The 20,640-nt window shown below is 45.5% G+C and overlaps 1 protein-coding gene across 2 annotated transcripts in view; it reads right to left on the bottom strand.

The window, feature by feature from the left end:
• The window catches only part of LOC146859481 (uncharacterized), a 236,016-nt gene that overhangs the window by 86,896 nt on the left and 128,480 nt on the right, over positions 1 to 20,640 (bottom strand). For both annotated transcript variants that reach the window (XM_085650210.1, XM_085650211.1), the window contains exon 6: positions 3,994 to 4,104. In XM_085650210.1, coding sequence (XP_085506336.1) covers positions 3,994 to 4,104 — 111 coding nt within the window. The remainder of the gene's footprint in view (positions 1 to 3,993; positions 4,105 to 20,640) is intronic.

Genomic DNA, 20,640 nt, shown 5'->3' with positions numbered 1-20,640 from the left:
TCCCTAGAACTGGCAGGAAAAGCAAAACCGAATGCTGGACTGCACTTACTGATACGTGGGCTAGCAAAGAAAGGACTGTGCCTGTGCTGCCTGGCTCATGGAAAAGTAGCTGCTCAGCCCCAGACAGAAGAGGTGAACTCCAAGAATCAGTTAGCTGAGTTCATGTGACAGCACCAGGGCCACAAAAGCTGAGAAAGCCCGTTCTGGCTAGTCAGTAGCCTAAATCGCTTGACCATCACTCAGTCCCGATGCTCAAAAGTTGCACCAGAGTCTCCTGGACCTGGAAGAGTGCAGTTTGGCTGCCCAAGATGGACACTAGCCTTCACCAGAGGGAGCTACTGGTGTTGCTTAGACTGAAGACCAGTACTCCAGTAGAAAAAAGACTTTTGTTGGATCCAAAAGGACTTCAAGAGACATTGCCACTGTGGCCAAAATGACCCCACCTGGACCATGGACCGAGAAGTGGTAACGAGAAACTCCCTGTCGACTGCACAGCATTCTGTATCAGGACCACTCTGTTAAAGTCCATGGTGGTTCGCCTACAGAGTCTGGAAATGGACTTGAGACTGCTTTGATGACAAGGTAACTGTCCTACAACCCCTTAATGGCCACCCTGGTCTCCGCCGATTTATTAAAGTTTAACGCTTCCAAACTTTTTGATTACCAATGCTTGTTGTAATTTTGTGTACAAAGCAGTGACTTACAATTTACTTTAAAATCTATAATTCCAGAAACCTCCAGTCAATTTTGTTTGTTTTGGTGTATAAAAATTTATAAAAATAGGATCTATTTTTATGAATTGGTGTTGGATTTCTTTTGTGTGACTTTATTTCGGTGTGTTGGTGCTTCTGAATGTTTTACACCTTTTGAAAGCCACAGCTACCCTAGCAGAACAGACAGGCCCGACTGGACTCAAGTCCATATCGTGAGTGTATCACACAGTGAGATCGCACAACCACACCATATAATACACCCCTTTCCTTACAGATGTGATCTCTGGATTGTGTTGGTTGGGTAATGATGCGATACCACACTGAGAATATCCATGTTACCTGGGAGGCTGATGCCACCCAGGAGGATCGTGTGAGTGAGTCAGCTGGATGACTTGGCAAGGACATCCGAGATTTGGACGGCAACTGTCTGAATGGCAGAGATTGGGAAGTGGCATGTCAGGAGCTCCACGGAATTGATTGTCACTTACTTGTTTAGAGTGCAAAACCAGGAGGACGTATGGATGACAGCAAGACCTCCTCCCTTGTTTTTTGCACCCTCCACATGATGGATGCTGTGGCTTGTCGGAAGAAGGACATCTAGCTTACGCAATAATGTCATGAAGAGAACGACAAGCTTGCGACAGGTGACGAGACCTTTGATGTCTGGTGTATGGAGCACTGCAGACGGAGAGTTAATGTGCATTGAGCTGGATTGTGTGTTCTGTAGTTTCTGGGTGTATGGTAGTTAGTAGGATGTGTATGAGGTTACATTTATGTGTTGTAAAGATGCTCTGTGAGAGTTTTGCGTTGTCTAGGTGTGGGTGGGATTGTGGGGCCTGGCAGTATGAGGTACATGATCACATATTACCTTTTTGCTTTCAGTGTTACATGGGTTGTGGCACAAGGGCCTTCGGTCCCTAATAGCTTCAAACAGGCAATAGCCTTGTCCATGGGTACTGGCAAACATTACCCCAGGGGCCAAACAGTATGGTCGGTGGCATGCACAAGGGCTGCATTGTTGCCAGCAGTGTGTGGGTCTAGGAGCTGTAACATGTACATAGGGTGAAGCAAAGCATATTCATGGTGTGGACAACCAACTGTACTTTCCAGTGGCTTTTGTCTGCCACCCACGCTTCAACCTCAGATGCCAAGAATTAAAGACAAATTATTAACTTTTGATGTAAAACATAAAAAGGAAAGAGATACTCATCTGGTGGCTGAACTGCACAATGTGAAACCACAAAGCCTGGGGTCAATTCTGGCTTACCGCCTTTACAAAATTGTGTGATCATAGGCAATTATTTTATTTCACTTTGCCCCCTTTTTTTTAAAATTCCGCATAACACAGCACTTTGAATACATGAGTTCAGGATGTGGGCTGTACAAAACCTTCTCTTGAGTTTCATTTAATTAATTCTATTGTTGCTCCAATTATAATAGGAACTTCAACCACACAGAAGGTGCGCCGGACGAATGAAGCCTCTTACTGAAATTCTGAGTTCATCCAACATTCATTCTCATATGTATGCGGACGACACACAATTGTACCTAAAAGTCTCCTCCCCTGATGACATCAGATCTCCTAACTCAACTCTACAAAAAACTCAGACCTGGCTTGCAGAAAACCACCTCAAACTAAATACCTTCAAGACCCTCAAGACCGAATTCCTCCTTATCGCTCCTCCCAACGAGTCACCCATTATTGAGAAATGGCTGTAACAATTAACAGCTCTTAACTGCCAGCCGCAATTTATCGACTCAGCATGATCTCTGGGAATAACACTCGACAGGAACCTTAACATGCAAAAGTATATCAGTGCCGCAACCAAAGGGACAAACCTACAAATGAGCATCCTGAAAAAATTAAAACCCTTCGTACCTGTAGTGACTTTAAATTGGTAGTACAAGCCCTCGTAATCCCTAGGCTAGATTATGGTTGTGCAACGCTTTGCAGTCTCCCTGGTCTACAACGGCTCCACTAAGAGCCTCCCTTAATTAGGCTGCTAGGCTCGTCACGGGATCCTAAAAGAAACTGCCACAACTCCCCCCGACCGTAAAACTGTCAATTGGCTCCCCTATGAAGCACAAATACAATTAAAAATCGCTTGGATGACTCACAAAGCCCTTCACTACAAGATCCTGAGATATCTGGCTCAGAGTTGCTGCTCTCTGGTGGTGACAAATCCTCCAGGACCTCCAGCACGCTACTGCTTCAACCACAAACATTTTCCAAAAAGAAAACCTACAACTGAGCGTTCTCTGGGCTTGCACCGAGGATCTGGAAGTCACTGCCCCCAGAAACCAGACTGAACCCCTCAACTGCTTCCTTAAAGAAAGAAGTGAAGTCTTTACTCACGAGGAAATTCACCAGATTGCGTCTGTAACTCGCATGACGACTGTAGGCCATGTTTTTGATATCTGTGGTATTCAGTGTTCTTATGCATGTACTTTTATATCCATTTGCATCTGGGCGCAATATCTGTTTTACTTCGTCTCTGCCCTATGCTCACTTGTAAAGCGGTCTCATACCCGCAATGGCCATGTTCATGCTATATAAAACTCTGTAAATAAATTGTAAAAAAATATATTTATAATCAGATGTACTGGGGTGAAACGCCACTCCATGTTAATGAAATACACATTTCTGAATTTCGAAGAGAGTTCCTAACATTTTTACACGTTGAGTGCAAGACGTCTTTAACAACGAAGGTATTCCTGAAGAAAAATTGTGCTGGACACCTTTTTTTGTTTCTTTACTTTAACTTTATTTAAAGTGCAAATAAATGCTTTGCCAGCCCTCTGTGCTCTGTCAAATTAACAGCATACATGTGCTGCTGTTTACTAGGGGGAGCTGCATGTAGAGGACCGGAGGGCCACATGCCCAAGTCTCCCCCTGATTTCCCCCCCCCCCCCGTCGTTCTTTGAGTATCGCTGCCCTAGTCTGTGTCTGCCCTTAGCTGGGTGCTACAGAGCTGTGGGATTTGAATGAGGTAATGAGAAGACAGAAGTGATGTCACTTTCTGTGCAGATGAGTGCTGGGAAATGCAGTGAAATCACTTCCTGTGGAGATGGATAATAGGGCATGAATGTGAAAGAAGCCGTAATTTACAGCAAATATTTGTCACACACTATTCGATTTGCTCCCGGTCATTGCTGCAGAGAAAGCTTCCTAACGCTTCCAACGCACAACAATTACAATTGACAGTTACTCAAACCTAGAAAGTTTCACAACAAAGAATGAGCAGCGTGCAGTGACTATGAGAGGAGAGCGAGTACTCACCTGAAGGATTACATGGAGCCCCTTTAATCTCATAGTGATGAGGATCCACCAAAAACGCATCTTCTTCACGTTTAATGATGCGCGAGATAACTGGCACAATAACGCCCTTTCCTGCAAAAAAGGAAATTCGAATGAAGACTTTTAAGGTTTATTATAAGGTTTATTGTGGCCTTTCGTACAAAGAGCTTTGAGTTATTGCTTTAATTCAGGTTGGAGGGTTTCATAAAGGTGAGAGGCGTGTCAATCTATTAATATAAATCTTACTGGAACAGAAGAGCCAGATAAAGGGAAATTACTGAACAGTAGTACCCCTAACCCAAATTGTTTATTTATGCAGATTGATAAAATGATCTATCTTACTTTTTCATTACTTTAGACCCTAGAGCAGCAACAACGTAGGGGACTGTGCAGACAAGAGGAGTTAAAGCCCAGCCAGAACGGCAAAGATTGTATCCAATATTCCTCAACAGCAACCCCTCATCTGAGGGAGATACGCTCAGGGGTTTCGTGAACTGAAAGGATTCGGGTTCGGATTCTAAGGTGAGGTTAAAGGCATTCAAAAGGGAGCGCTGAACTTCCAAATATCTGACTCTGTGTTTCACATCCCCTCTCAGCATCTTGCTGTTAAACCCCCACATGATCCGCAGTACACAAAGCAACAATAGGTTACAGTTTAGAGTAGAAGTACAACTAATTCACAATGTTGAGAGAGAGAGAGAGAGAGAGAGAGAGAGAGAGAGAGAGAGAGAGAGAGGCAGCTCGTCATCCTGAGGGGATTCAAAGGGTAGCGACTGGTCAGTTCAGTAGACATCTTGCAAGCAGAAAGGACCACCACTCTTCTTGAAGAAAGCAGGGGGAGGGTTTGTGAGGTGTTTGGACAAAATATAGCTTTAGAAATATCAGAAATATTGGAAATTAAATATCGTGACACAAATATTGAGATGCACAAATATTGTTGACAAAAATATCGTCTTTTGAGGTAAGTAATATCGTTGTAAATAAAATTGATGTTTTTAATATCATTTTCACCAAATATAGTGGTCAAAAATATAGTTTTAAAATTATTTTAATGTGTTTTAGCTTAATCATTCTATGTGTTACTATTGACTTTATAAATGTTATTAACATTTTCAAAATATAGCTGGTAATTTTAAGTGATTTAGAATGTTTTAATATTAATTTATAGTGTCTAAGCAGGCTGTTAGGGTTGCAGGGTGGGAAGTTAACTAGGTAATAAATAACTGAGAAGTATTTAATTAATTTTATTTGATTATATAATTGATATTTATTATGTAATTTATGTAATACTGATTTATTTTCGTTTCATGTTATTTGTGAGCTGTTAGGTTTGTAGGGGTACAGGGTAGGAAGATAATTAAGTAATAATTAACAATATATGATTTTTTAAATTAAATAGTAATTATGTAAATTGATTGTTTTTAGTTTTTTTAATACATATTATGTTAAAACATTTTTTATTAATAATTTTATATTTTTCCTACATTCATAGGGTTACTCATATATGTAATGTGTTTGAAGTGAAGTATTTTCCCCACTCCTGCTTCTACTGCAGTAAGAATTGTAGAATGAACCTCTTTGCAGTTCAACACTTTCCCTGCTGTTGAACAGACTAGAGTGGGAATAGTAAGTTCTACCCTTCCAAAGTCCAACACTTTTCCTACTGCTGTGCAGACTGGAGTGGGAATAGTAAGTTTAACACCTCCGGAGTCCAAAGTTATCCCTACTGTTGTACAGACTAGAGTGGGAATAGCAAATGTAACCCTCCGGAGTCCAACGCTTTCCTTACTGTTCCATAGACTGGATTGGGAATAGTAAATGTAATCATGCCGGTGTCCAACACTTTCTCTACTGGAGTGGGAATAGTACATTTTACCCCTCCTCAGTACAATGCTTTCCCTTCTGTAATGTAGACTGGAGTGGGAATAATATATATAACTCCTCCGAAGTCCAACACTTTCCATATTGTTGCGGTGAATGGAATAGTACAAGTAAATTTAACCCCTCCGAAGTCCCACATTTTCCCTACCATTGCACCAACTATAGTGGGAATAGTATATTTACCATTCTTAGACTCCAATGTATTTTATAATATAGGTTAAATAGATTTTAAAGCATGTTTTATTTTTTTGTTTTTCTCTTTTAAATGTATTTGAAAGTTTATGGTATTTTTTGTAGTGTGTTTTTAAATTTGTTATACTTTATTTACTGTCTACATTATTTAATATATTTTTTCTTATTCAATTGTTTATAGGTTTATGGTTTTATTGTGTATGTATGTTACATTTCATTTGAGATGTCATTTATTTATTTTATTTATTTTATGGAATTTGTAGAGCGCGCAGCTACCCCCGAAGGGGTGTCCCGGCGCTAAAATCCAGGGGTTACTGAGTGGAAAAGGGGAGAGAAGAGAATGTGATGCAAGGGAATCTAAAGTCCGGAGAAGAGCCAGGTTTTGAGTTTGGCTCGGAAGATGGTTTCAGAGGGGCAGAACCTCAGCTCAAGTGGAAGGGAGTTCCAAAGTCTGGCAGCAATGACACCGAAACCTCTGCCTCCGGTTCTGGACAGTCTAAAACGGGGCGAGATCAGGAGGCGGAGGTCATTGGACCTCAAGGATCTGGTGGAGCAGGATATCGAAGCCCGATTTTTCAGGTAAGTAGGGCCGAAGTTGTTGACGGCTCGATATGTAAGGGTGAGAACCTTAAACTGGATGCGGCTAGCCACAGGGAGCCAGTGGAGTTGCCTTCGATATGCAGAGACAGATTGACGGTAAGGGATGTTACCGATCAGTCTGGCTGCAGCATTCTGGACAATCTGCAGTCGACCAATCAGGTACTGCGGAGCCCCTGCATAGAGGCTATTAGCATAGTCCAGGTGGGACGTAATGAGGGCCTGGGTGACTGTGCGGCGGGAATCCGTGGGAAGGTACGGGAGGATCTTTTTTATCATCCGTAGTTTCATGAAGCAGGCGGAGGTGACCTTATTGATCTGGGTTTTACATGACAAGGAGTCATCGAATTGGAAGCCCAGATTCCGCGCCGAGCGAACCGGGGTAGGGGCAGGTCATCAGTGATGTCACTAACCATGTCATGAGTGATGTAATATGTGACGTCATCAGCAGTGCATTACGGAGGCGCAAGTTATAGTTAGCTGAACTAACTATAACGGGGGAATTTCACTGGTTTTGTACGAGTGAAATGTCCAACTAACTATAACACCCCTGAAACCTATTGTTTTTTCAGTGAACTTGTAAGATTTTTTTAATGCTAATTTCTAACTAGAACGCCCCTGAAACCTATGGTTTTTTCAGTGAATTTCTAATGTTTTTTAAATGCTAATTTCTAACTATAACGTGCCTGTAATTTCAGAGGTTTTTCAAATGCTAGTTTCTAACTATGCCTACAGAGGTAGGACATGTGAAGAAAGAAGAAAAAACTTACAGAAAGAAGCAAAAGAAAAGCAGAAAGAAGCAACAGAAGTCCACAAAGACGTAGAAAAGTGCAGGAAGAAGCAAGACATGTACAGAAAGAACCAAGAGGAGCAGAAAGAGGCCTTGTTCCAAAATCATCCTGTGCCCAAAACTTTTTCAGACGGGTACTGGTGGTAACTGACTAACTAACAAGGCCTAGAGCCAGTTGTATGCTAAAAGACACTTAGAATACAGAGAAAACACCTACATACACTAGGGAACACTATGCGTTGGGGTACCCCTGTGATTAGCATGACCTCCTCTGTAAGTCCCTAGTACATAATAGGGCAGGGGGATTAAAAGTACCTCTTAAAACGCGCTACGGGGAGCGTTTGCACAGTAGTGAAGAAAGAGGGGGGCCTGAGGTGACATGTGTGCAAACACGTCCTGTGGCCGTTTCAAGTTGGGAGATTAACTCCCCTTGAATCCTGATGGTCCCTGGGGTCCAACTAGCCAACCAGGTACCTCCAGTAAGCGCCATAGAGCTGCGTTGCAGAGAGGTGCAAAAAGGGGAATGGCCTGGACCACCTCTCTGCAACGTAGCGCAGTGGCGCTACTGGAAGCACCTGGTGGGCTAGTTGGCCCCCAGGGGCACTCAGGATTGAAGGGGAATTAATTCACCAACTGAAAACGAGCCACAGGGCGTGTTTGCACACATCCCCTCAGGCCCCGCCCCCTCCCTTCACCACTGTGCAAACACGCCCGTGGCACGTTTTAAGTTGGGGGATTAAGTGTTCCCTTGAATCCTGAGGGTCCCTGTGGTCCACCTAGCCCACCAGGTATCTCCAGTAAGCGCCACAGAGCTGCGTTGCAGAGGGGTGTAAAAAGGGGCATGTCCTGGACCACCTCTCTGCAACGCAATACTATAACTACTCACTGGGAGGGAGAGAGAGGGAGAGAGAGGGAGAGAGAGGGAGAGAGAGGGGGAGAGAGGGGGAGAGAGAGAGAGAGAGGGGGAGAGAGAGAGAGAGAGGGGGAGAGAGAGAGAGAGAGAGAGAGAGAGAGAGAGAGAGAGAGTGAGAGAGAGGGAGATGGAGAGGGAGAGGGAGAGGGAGAGGGAGAGGGAGAGGGAGAGAGAAAAAGAGAAGCATAATAGCAATATTTATTTATGATAATATTAATTGTATTGACATATATTATTTTCATATTAATAAATGTAAAATATTAAAACATAATATAGTGTCAAATACATAGTTTGATTAATTTGATTACATATATATTCCTATCATTAAACAAATTATAAAAATATAATATGCAATAAATATATTGTGTTACACTATATATATATTTATATAAATACAAACATATGTATGTATTTGTGTGTTTATATGAGCATATATGTATATATTGTATTACATATTAGTTGAATATATTTAATTACATTATATAACATGCATTAATTCAAATACTTCACATTTACTACTTTTACTCTATATTTTTCAAAAGGAAAATGCTTCTTACCCAGTATGCATCTGTTCTTGGCATGTAGAGCTGTAGAGTCATATGCTTTTGCATAGATCGTCATCTTGTGTTGGGTCCGGATGTTTGCACTTTGTTTTTCTTCATAGAAGCCTTTCCAGTCACAAGGTAGGTGACTCCTCCTTTCGGCAATAGTGCCCATGGGCATCGACTTCATTGTTAGATTGTTGTCCCACAGAGGGTGATAATGGAGTTAGTAAGAGTAGTAAGAAGGAGATGTCCATGCATGCATGTGCAACCGGGAGAAGCCGACTGAGTATAACCCTGCCGGGATCTCAGAAGTGACCAACGTAATTTCCCCTCTTCTCTCTCACCAGTCAGAGGAGTGGACCCACCCGGGAGTTCACTATCCTATCTCGGGCGAGGTAAAGGGACCTTGTTTCTTTAAGTGGGAAGGATTACCGCCAAGCCACGCCCCCAGCGATGACGAGGAGGAGGACTGGCCTGAAAAACACGGAAGCGGGACACAACCAGTGTGTGCTTACACTGGAGGAGGAGAGAGAGGAGACGGAGCGGGAACAGATGGAGAAGAAGAGAGAATCCTGAGAACAGCGAACTCTGGAGGAACAAGAGAGAACAAGACAGTGACGACATCCCAAGGACCGGACGACGAGTGACGAGAGCCAGGAGGCCAACGACTCCGAGAGCCGCCCAGCCACGTTCCCAGAGGAGCGTGGCTCTCGCAGGTACGCGAGCGTTTCACGGGCTGGGTGGGACGGAAGGGGAAACCCTCGCTAGATACTTAAGGGGCCGACTTTCTCCTAGTGTGCTTTTGGGTATCCCGGTGAATTCCCCCCCCCAGCACCAGATCGCACTGTTTGCTGTGTTGTGCATCAAGAGGTCACTCACTCCCTCTCCCCACCACCATCGTTTGACGAGAGAGCGCTCATACTTGGTTTTTGTTTTGTTTGTGTTTCCTCAACCCCCTGCACTACGCCGCCTTCCGTGGGCCGAGCCACCCCGAACTGGACCGGACAAAGGGAAGACCGAGAGGGGAAATAAAGAGGGGCTCTCCTGACACCGCTACAGAGACACCGTTGCCATACTACCGACCAACCTACCTCCGCAAACGTGTAAACAGACCAAAAAAAAACCGTTGTATACCCTCATCGCTCTCCCGTGGTTTCTTCAAGCCCACAAGTGGTGGAGAACGCGGGCACAATAGCCGCCATCTGTACTACCAAGATGGAAGCGTTGATACAACACCTGGTGAAGGGCCAGGATCAACTTGGATGGGTGGTGGAACAGCAACTAACCTCCGCCCAAGCCGATAGAGACACGTTTAAGAATACCGTGACCGCCCAAATGGAAGGGCTACAAAAGCTGTTAAGCGCCCAGGCGGTCCCTACACAACAGGAAGCGCGAACACCCACCCCGGGACCTTCTGGGATCTCCCTTCAAAAATACCAAGTAGGGGAGGACCCTGATGCATTTTTGCTCAATTTTGAACGGGTCGCCCTGGCTTTTGGCTGGCCAGTGGAAAAATGGCCGTTCTTTTTAGCCCCTTTGCTCACGGCTGAAGCCCAAGCGGCCTATCAGGTAGCCAATGGGGGGGGTACCACCCCCTATGTAGAAATCAAAAAGGTGATTCTGGACCACCTAGGACTTGATGCAGAAGCATATAGAGTATGATTTCGCAAAGAGCGAGGCACACCCGGGGAGAACCCTAAAACGCAGTTTTTCAGGCTGAAGATGGCAACAGATAAATGGTTGACCCCGACTCATAGCACCAAACAGGAAATAATGGACCGAATATATTTAGAACAGTTCCTAGAGGCCCTACCCTATAACACGCAGAAATGGTTACGCCAACACCCTCGTCTGACCACCGAACAAGCCATGGATATGGCTGCCATTTTTGGGAACCAGAGAAAACAAGCCGCCCCATAGGGACCCGATATGACAGAAAATCCCGGATGGAACCCTCAAAAGCTCTCTCCCCAAAACCGGTGGTACCATCCTTTCAAGGACCCTAGTGCTTTGAGTGTGGAGCTTGGGGCCACATCGCACGGCTGTGCCTCCAACGGAAACCGTCCGAAGAACCCATGGAAGTCGGCTATGTCCCTAAAGCCATCCTTTATACCGCCGAGATGGGGAGCGCATTCCACGTAAGTGTACGGGACGGTAATAAAAGCCCTCCTGGACTCAGGTTGCCGGCAGTCCGTTATACAGGGGAGGTACATAATGCCCCACCAGATCCTCCCCGAGACCATGGTTCACGTCCGATGTGTGCATGGAGACGTCAAGCCCTATCGAGTTGCCCGTATATCCCTGGGCCTACCCGAGGGGATACAGTGTTCCATCAGGGTGGGTGTGTTGGATTCCCTTCCGGAAGAGCTCATAATAGGGACAGATAACCCCAAGTTCTTAGACCTGTTCCTTGACACTCTACAACAGCAGTCCACCCCCGAAAGCAACGGCCAGACTCCACACACACCACTCCCGGCCCTGATAGCCCCCGAACCCTGGATAATAGACAGGAGCTTTAAATTCGCCCAAGTAAATGATGCCTCCCTGGTTAACGCATGGGAACAGGCCCATAGGGAGCAAGACAGTCCCAACCCAGTGTATCCCCGATTCCTCATTAAGGATGGGCTGTTATACAGACAAGGGAACAAGCAAGAACCCCATCAGCTGATAGTACCGACGGCCTTTAGGGAGCAAATCATGTTTTTTTCCCATTCCTATTTAATCGCAGGACACATAGGGAGTGAAAAAACCACGCAAAACGTGTTGCGCCATTTCTTTTGGCCAGCAGTGTACAAAGATATCAAAACACACTGTCAGACATGTACAGTCTGCCAAAAGAAGAATGCCCAACGTCCCCCGGCTGTTCCTCTTCAACCTCTGCCGATTATAGGGACCCCTTTTGAGAGGGTGGGAATGGATCTCATTGGACCTCTTCCCAAGAGCCGGCGGGGAAACCAGTACGCCCTTGTAATAGTCGACCATGCCACAAGGTTTCCAGAAGCCTTCCCGTTGAGGGCCCCTACCACCCGCCTTATTGCAGACAGGTTCCTAGAATTGTTTTCCAGGGTAGGTTTCCCCAAAGACGTCCTGATGGATCAAGGGACTCCGTTTATGTCCCGAATGATGAAAGAGGTTTGTGGGCTCCTGCAGCTACGGCAGATCCGAACGTCGGTTTACCACCCCCAAACTGATGGTCTCGTCAAAAGGTATAACGGGACTATAAAATCCACACTGAAGAAAATGCTATCCGTAAATGGTAAGGACTGGGACCAGCTCCTGCCCTTGGCCCTATATGTCATAAGGGGACAGCGACAGAGCAGCCTTGGTTGCGCGTCGTTCGAAATGTTGTACGGCCGGCAACCCCGGTCTCTCTTGGAGATGACCAAGGAGGCGTGGGAAAAAGAAGAAGGGGAACAGGAACGTGGAATGTTGGAATACACGAAAGCCTTAAAATCCAAGATCGGAAAGCTGAGAGACATCGCCTATTCTAATCTAGAGAAGAACCAAAGTAAACAGAAGACTTATTATGACAAGGGGCGAAAATGGAGGAGGTTGGAAATCGGAGATTGGGCTCTGGTCCTTCTACCGTCCTCCACGAAGAGGTTCCAAGCAGAATGGAAGGGACCTTATCGAGTGGTGGGAACCATAGGGAAAACCAGCTACCAGCTAAAAGTGGAGTTACGAAAACGCCAAACATACCACATCAACATACTAAAAAAATGGTTGGGCCCCCTCCCAAAGGCGGCACACCTGACTCTCCCGACGCTTGGCCCCTCCCACTCCACCCTGGCAGATTTAGTGGTAAATGAGAAGCTAAGAGATCCCGAAAAAGAGGACCTCTGGAAGGCCATGACTCCTTTCGCCCATCTCTTTTCGGACCAACCGGGCAAAACCACATTGACGGAACATCGGATAGAAACAACCCCAGGAAGGATTATTAAACAGCGCCCCTATCGAGTACCAGCGGCCAAGAGAGCAGCCATACAGAAGGAGGTGGAGTATATGTTGCAGTTGGGGGTTATAAGGCCCTCTAGGAGTGAGTGGTCCTCACCCATCGTCATGGTACCAAAACCGGACGGAAGTGCTTGGTTCTGCATGGACTTTAGAGCCCTCAATGAGATCTCCTCTTTTGATGCATATCCCATCCCACGTATAGACGAACTGATAGAAAAATTGGGGGAAGCCAAATACATCACCACCTTGGACCTGACAAAAGGGTACTGGCAGGTACCCTTGCAAGAAGAAGACCGGAAGAAAACTGCCTTCGCTACCCCGAACGGACTCTTCGAGTTCACCGTGCTTCCATTCGGCTTGCACGGGGCCCCCGCAACGTTCCAACGCCTCATGAACACCGTTCTCCATGACTACCAGTCGTTTTCGTCTGCGTACCTAGACGACATCGTGATCTTCAGCCCTGACTGGGAAACCCACATACGCCATCTCCAGACCATTTTATTGGCACTAGACCAAGCAGGATTGCACATCAACTCCAAGAAGTCAAGGGTGGGATATCAAAAGGTGAAATATCTTGGGTACGTGTTAGGACACGGCATGATAGAACCACAAATAGAAAAAGTCCTTTTCCTAGTACTAAGAAAGAAATGAGGGCTTTTTTAGGATTAGTAGGATAGTATCGCCGCTTCATACCTCAATTCTCCCAAATAGCAGCCCCCCTCACGGACACGCTCAAACAAGAGATTAGAGCCCAGACCCTCTTATCTCCCACACCGCTAATGTGGAAGGCTTTCAATACCTTGAAGCGAGTCATCACCCCCAGTCCCGTGTTGTCCTCCCCTGATTTCACCCGGCCCTTCATCCTCCACACGGATGCCTCCGATTATGGTATAGGGGCTGTTCTCTCCCAATTATCCGCCGAGGGCGTGGATCATCCCCATCCTGTACATCAGTAGGAAACTTTTTCCCCGGGAATTGAAATACCCTACCGTTGGAATGCCTGGCCTGGCAATAAAATGGGCTGTAGATAAACTACGGTATTATCTAGAGGGCCGTCCCTTCACCCTTTACACGGATCACGCTCCCCTCCAGTGGATGAGCCGGAACATCTCCCTAAACCCGAGGGTGCTGAGATGGTTTCTCTCCCTTCAGCCCTTTTCATTCACGGTTAAACATCGAAAAGGCACCGACAATGGGAGTGCAGATTACCTCTCTCGTTTTCCTCTCCCCGATCGGGAGAATCCTAGGGGGGTGGTGTGTAACCGGGGGAAGCAGACTGAGTAAAACCCTGCCGGGATCTCAGAAGTGACCAACGTAATTTCCCCTCTTCTCTCTCACCAGTCAGAGGAGTGGACCCACCCGGGAGTTCACTATCCCATCTCGGGCGAGGTAAAGGGACCTTGTTTCTTTAAGTGGGAAGGATTACCGCCAAGCCACGCCCCCAGCGATGACGAGGAGGAGGACTGGCCTGAAAAACACGGAAGGGGACACAACCAGTGTGTGCTTACACCAGAGGAGGAGAGAGAGGAGACGGAGCGGGAACAGACGGAGAAGAAGAGAGAATCCTGAGAACAGCGAACTCCGGAGGAACGAGAGAGAACAAGACAGTGACGACATCCCAAGGACCGGACGACGAGCGACGAGAGCCAGGAGGCCAACGACTCCGAGAGCCGCCCAGCCACGTTCCCGGAGGAGCATGGCTCTCGCAGGTACGCGAGCGTTTCACGGGCTGGGTGGGACGGAAGGGGAAACCCTCGCTAGATACTTAAGGGGCCGACTTTCTCCTAGTGTGCTTTTGGGTATCCCGGTGAATTCCCCCCCCCCAGCACCAGATCGCACTGTTTGTTGTGTTGTGCACCAAGAGGTCCCTCACTCCATTTCCACACCGACATCGTTTGACAAGAGAGCGCTCATACTTGTTTTTTGGTTTGTTTGTGTTTCCTCAACCCCCTGCACTACGCCGCCTTCCGCGGGCCGAGCCAACCCGAACTGGACCGTCACAAAGGGAAGACCGAGAGGGGAAAGAAAGAGGGGCTCTCCTGACACCGCTACAGAGACACCGTTGCCATACTACCGACCAACCTACCTCCGCAAACGTGTAAACAGACCAATAAAACCCGTTGTACCCCCTCATCGCTCTCCCGTGGTTTCTTCAAGCCCACAGCATGTATCTACGTAAGATGTTACTGCAAAAGGTATAGGTACCCGGGGAGGCAGGCGGGCACATATGATTCTACAGCTCTATATGCCAAGAACAGATGCATACTGGGTAAATAGCATTTTCCGTTCGAGGCATATGAGCTGTAGATCATATGCTTTTGCATAGACTACATAGCAGTTATCTCCCAAAGCGGTGGCTCTCCTGTAGCTGTTGCAGTAGTCTGAAATAGTGTACGTAAAACTGCTTGGCCTACTGTAGCTTGCTGTGCTGCCAATACATCCACAGAATAATATTTTGTGAATTTGTGAGGTGTAGACCATGTTGCAGCTTTGCATATATCATCTATGGGTATATTTCATAGGCATGCCATAGAAGCCTCCAGTTTGCGTGTAGAATGTGCTCTAGGAGAAACTGGTAATTTTCGTTTAGCATAGCATATTTGAATGCACTTGACTATCCACCTTGCAATACCTGATTTTGATATAGGATTGCACTTGTGTGGTGGAGCAAAGGCGACACACAACTGGTTTGTGATTCGGAAAGGTTTTATCCTTTCGATATAATAGAGCAATGCTCTTTTCACATCTAATGTGAGTAGTGCACTTTCTGCTACTGAATCTGGTTGAGGGAACAACACAGGCAACTCAACAGATTGATTGATATGAAAAGCAGAAATGAGTTTAGGAAGGAATTTAGGATTGGTCCGAAGAACTACTTTGTTCTGATGCATTTGTAAAAAAGGTTCTTCTATGGTTAATACCTGAATTTCTCCCACTCTTCTGAGTGATGTAATAGCCACTAGGAAAGCCACTTTCCATGTGAGAAATTGCAGTTCACATCTGTGCAATGGCTCAAAGGGTGGATCCATTAATCTGCTGAGAACAATGTTGAGATTCCACACTGAAGCAGGTGGACGTTTCGGGGGAATGACTCTTGAGTCCCTCCATAAACGCTTTAATGACAGGTACTCTAAAAAGAGATAGATGCTGTATATTTTGGAGATATGCGGCTATAGCAGCTAGATGTAAACGTATGGACGTGTATGCTAAATTGGAACGTTGTAGATGTAACAAATAGCATATAATGTTTTGAACAGAAGCATCTAGAGGGTTGATGTGGTTGTTATTATAGTAAATCACAAACCGCTTCCACTTTGCTGCATAGCAGGCTCTTGCGGTAGGACGTCAAGCTTCTTTGATAATGTTCATACAGTCTGGCGGTAGATTAAGATAACCAAACTATAGGACTTCAGGTGCCAGATCGCCAGATTGAGCTGACTGGGGTCTGGTTGTCTTATGTCTCCATGGCTCTGTGTGAGGAGATTGGGTGCAAGACGTAGTTTTGATGAGGAACTACCGAGAGTTCTAATAGAGTTGTGAACCATGGTTGATGTGCCAATGTGGGAGCAACTAGGATTAGTGTCAGGGACACTTGTTTGAGTTTCCGAACCACTTATGGAATGAGTGGGAGAGGCAGAAAAGCGTAAGCAAATATCCCTATCCAGTTCATCCATAGTGCATTGCCTTTGGACAATGGGTGTGGATAACTTGACGCGAAGTTTGGGCATATTGCGTTTAGATGCGTGGCGAACAGGTCTATGTCCGGGAAGCCCCACATTTGAAAGAATGGGAGGAGAACTTGAGGATGCATTTCCCATTCGTGGATTTGCTGTGTCTGAAGACTTAGCAGATCTGCCATCTGATTGTTCACTCCTGGGAGGTGTTCTGCTAGGAGATAGATTTTGTGGCGAACGGCCCATCTCTAGATGTCCTGTGCTAGGTGGGATAGTTGGAGGGAGGTTGTCCCCCCCTGTTTTTGAATGTAGTACATGGCTGTCATATTGTCTGTACGAATTAGTACAGCCTTGCGTACTAGTTGAATTTGAAATGCTTTCAACACCAGAAAAATTGCTAGTAGTTCTAGATGATTTATATGAAGCTGTTTTTGTTGGGAGCTACACATGCCTTGGATTGTGTGGGTTTGGAGATGCGCTCCCCAACCTGTCAGTGATGCGTCTGCTGTTAGTACTGTCTGTGGAACCGGATCGCTGAAGGGCTGCCCTTTTAAAAGGTTTTGTGTGTTCCACCACTGCAGAGAGCAATGGGTGTGGCCGTCTACCAACACTAGATCTGATAACTGACCTCGAGCCTGGTTCCACTGACGGGCTAAGCATTCCTGTAGGGGAGGCATCTGAAGTCTTGCGTAGGGAACTATGAAAATGCAAGATGCCATCATTCCCAGTGACTGCATGAATACTCTGGCTGGTAGGGAGTGTTGAGGCTGGAACTGACAAAGTAGATTTTGAATGTTCCTGATTCTGGCTGGAGTTGGGTATGCTAGAGCTCTTTGTGTGTCTATAGTAGCTCCTAGATAGTCTTGAGACATGGATGGTTGGAGATAGGATTTGGTCTTGTTTATCGTAAATCCTAGTTGGTGAAGGAGTTGCACAGTTTTCTGTATGTGGAGCAGACAGCTCTTGTGCGAACTCGCCTTTACGAGCCAGTCGTCCAAGTATAGGAAGACGTGAACCTGTTGTCTTCTCATGTGGGCTGCGACCACTGCCAAACATTTTGTGAAAACCCTGGGAGCGGTTGTCACTCTGAAGGGAAGGACTTTGATCTGATAATGTTGGCCTGCTACCACAAACCTGAGGTATTTGCTGTGCACAGGGTGTATTGGAATATGAAAGTAAGCATCCTTTAAATCCAGAGTGGATAGAAAGTCGCCTTGCTGAAGGAGAGGAAGCACTTGTTGGAGTGTGCCCATATGGAAGTGGTCCGACTGAATGTATAGATTTAGTTCTCTGAGGTCCAATATAGGCCTGAGAGAGCCATTCTGTTTGGAAATTAGGAATTAAATTGAGTACACTCTTGTTCTTTGATATTGTAAAGGGACTGGTTCTATTGACCCCTTTTGCAACAGAGAAAGAACCTCTTGCTTTAGAAGGGTGAGATGTTCTTGTGACATGAGGTGCGACCCTGGAGGAATATTCGGTGGAGTACTTGTAAGCTCCAGGCAATAACCAGATTGGATAATTTGTAGAACCCATTTGTCTGATGTAATCGTATTCCAAATGGATAGAAATTGTGAGAGGCGTCCCCCAACAGGAGTGGAATGATCGGGGGTACGGGAAATAAGTCACTGCTTGGTGTTTGCAGGAGAGGTTCATGTTGAATTGCCTCTGCACCTTCCCTTGCCATTGTTTCCTCTATATCCCCTCTAAAATTACCTCTTGAAGAGGGCGATTGATTGTTGCCCTTGTAGGAGGAGAGGGATTCTCTGTAGATACAGTTTTGGAGCCGCCCCTGTAGAATGAGCGACGAAAGGAACCCTTGTTAGAAGGTGATTCCAAGGCTCCCATTGATTTTGCAACTTCGGTATCTTTTTTAATCTTTTCTAATGATACATCTACAGCCGGGCCAAAAAGATGTTCTCTATCAAAAGGTTGATTAAGAATGGAGGCTTGTACCTCAGGTTTGAATCCTGAAATCCTTAACCAAGCATGTCTACGGAGTAACACACTAGTGTTTACTGCCCAAGCTGCTGTATCGGCCTGATCTAATGCACATCTGATAGAGGTATTAGCTATTAGTTTACCTTCTTGAATAAGATCACTGGCTTTAGTCTTATGCTCATCTGGAAGGAATTCGATGAGCTTTTCAAGTTCGTCATAATGAGCTCTATCATACCTTGCCAATAATGCTTGGGCATTGGCAATGCGCCAATTGTTAGCTGCTTGTGAGGCTATCCTTTTTCCGGAAGCATCTAATAATTTAGATTCCTTATCAGGAGGAGGGGCATATCCTGATGTTTGGGAGTTAGCTCTCTTATGAGCATTGGAAACGACCAGAGAGTCTAAGGGTAACTGCCCTTTGATATAGACAGGGTCATTAGGTGCAGCTTTATATTTGTTCTCTAACCTGGGAGTGATGATACTAACTCTTACAGGGTCTTTAAAGATATCCTCAGAGTGTTTGAGCATTGCCTTTAGCATTGGTAATTTGTGTGTAGCCCTCTGAGACGAACGTAGTGTCTCTAACAAAAAATCCTCTTCAAAACTGTCCTTATGAAGCTCTACTCCATGATATTTTGCAGCCCTATTATGGAGCTCAATGTACCCAATGCTATCATCTGGAGGCGAAGGCCTGGATGGATATAAGTCAGGATCATTATCTTGAGGGACATTGCAATCCTCCCATGGGTCGGGATCCTGTGGTGCATCCAGCGTTATATAGTCATCTATATCCCCATCCCCTGTATCCTGTGGGTCAGGTGATGTTGGTGTAGGGGAATGTGTAGGTGTAATAAGCAATTCTTCATGAATAGGTGAAGAAGGTGCAATATAAGGAGGAGTAGGGTTAGTGGCCACATTTTTCTTTTTTAAAGGAATGTGGTAGTCCTCTAGTAAGTACTTTCAAGCACACTGGGAGATGGGCTATCAAGTTAGCACGCCACTTCAGTTGTGAAACAATGGAGCATTTGAGTACCGACGAATACAGAGAGTACATCGGTGTGCAGTCCACAATCTAGATTGATTTTTCATTACATGATTGGCTTGCCCACCGTGGATTTGCACCCAAGAATTAAGATGGAGTGAATAAATAGTGGCAAAATGAAGATGGGATAAAGTGGAGTGGAAACTCACCATCTATAGCACAGGGGAGGTTACAACGGTCATGAGTTTTAATGACCAGAAGGAAACAATACAGACTTGAACACTAAACAATCCACATCAGACTCGTGCAATTGGACACACGGTCACTTTTATTTACAGTTTGTTGTATAGATTTCATGTAAAGTACAGCCTACAATAGGAATTATTTTAGTTTGCTAATGTAATTGGAGCGGCTTTTTTGAGCACTCGAGAAGGTGGGGGATTAGGCATCTCCAGTATTAGAATGAATGATGCGTGGTGGGGAATGTAGTTTGGTTTGGTAAACAGAGGGAAGAGATTCTGGTTAAGTAGAAAAAACGGAGTGTGACTTTAAAAGTTACACGTGTGGACAGTTGGTTGGGCGTTGTTAAAGGAATCATGTGCGCCTGGGCAGTTTACTCACAGTCGATATAGTTTAAGGTGTGGTTTGACTTGGTCGAGAGAAAGGCCAAAGGCGATTACACCGGTTTTAAGATGTCATCAAGCGATGTCAAGAGTTTGAACTGAGCCTCATTTGTGTACATAACAGTCACGGTAAGCATCTTTCTGCTGCAGTAGTTTGGGGAGTAAAGTATGGTAAGGAAAGTCCCTGTAGGAAAACAGGGTGACGGGTGGATTCCAATGTAGCCGAAATCTTGTATTTGAAAATGAGGGGGTAGAATTGATTAGGCGATGGGAGATTATAACATGCATAATTTCGGTGAGGTATTATTTTGGTATTGAATTCAGGGGTGGGTCTGAATCTATAACATTTTTTAAGTGGTAGTGTTCTTAATCAGCATGCAGTGTTTTATATCTGTTCAACTATGTGAGGGTAAAGGATGATACTGATCGTTTTCTTACGAATTGTTTGTATTTTCGATATCCCTGACTAAGGGAGTTTTTCCCGAAATGCCTTGGATATTTTAATGTTGTGACTGGTGGAAACATTTTACTTTCCTG

This window comes from Triturus cristatus, chromosome 3_2, assembly GCF_964204655.1.
Source record: "Triturus cristatus chromosome 3_2, aTriCri1.1, whole genome shotgun sequence".
NCBI lineage: Eukaryota > Metazoa > Chordata > Amphibia > Caudata > Salamandridae > Triturus > Triturus cristatus.
Note: the sequence above shows the minus strand (reverse complement) of the source record. Positions and strands in the feature narration are given on the sequence as shown.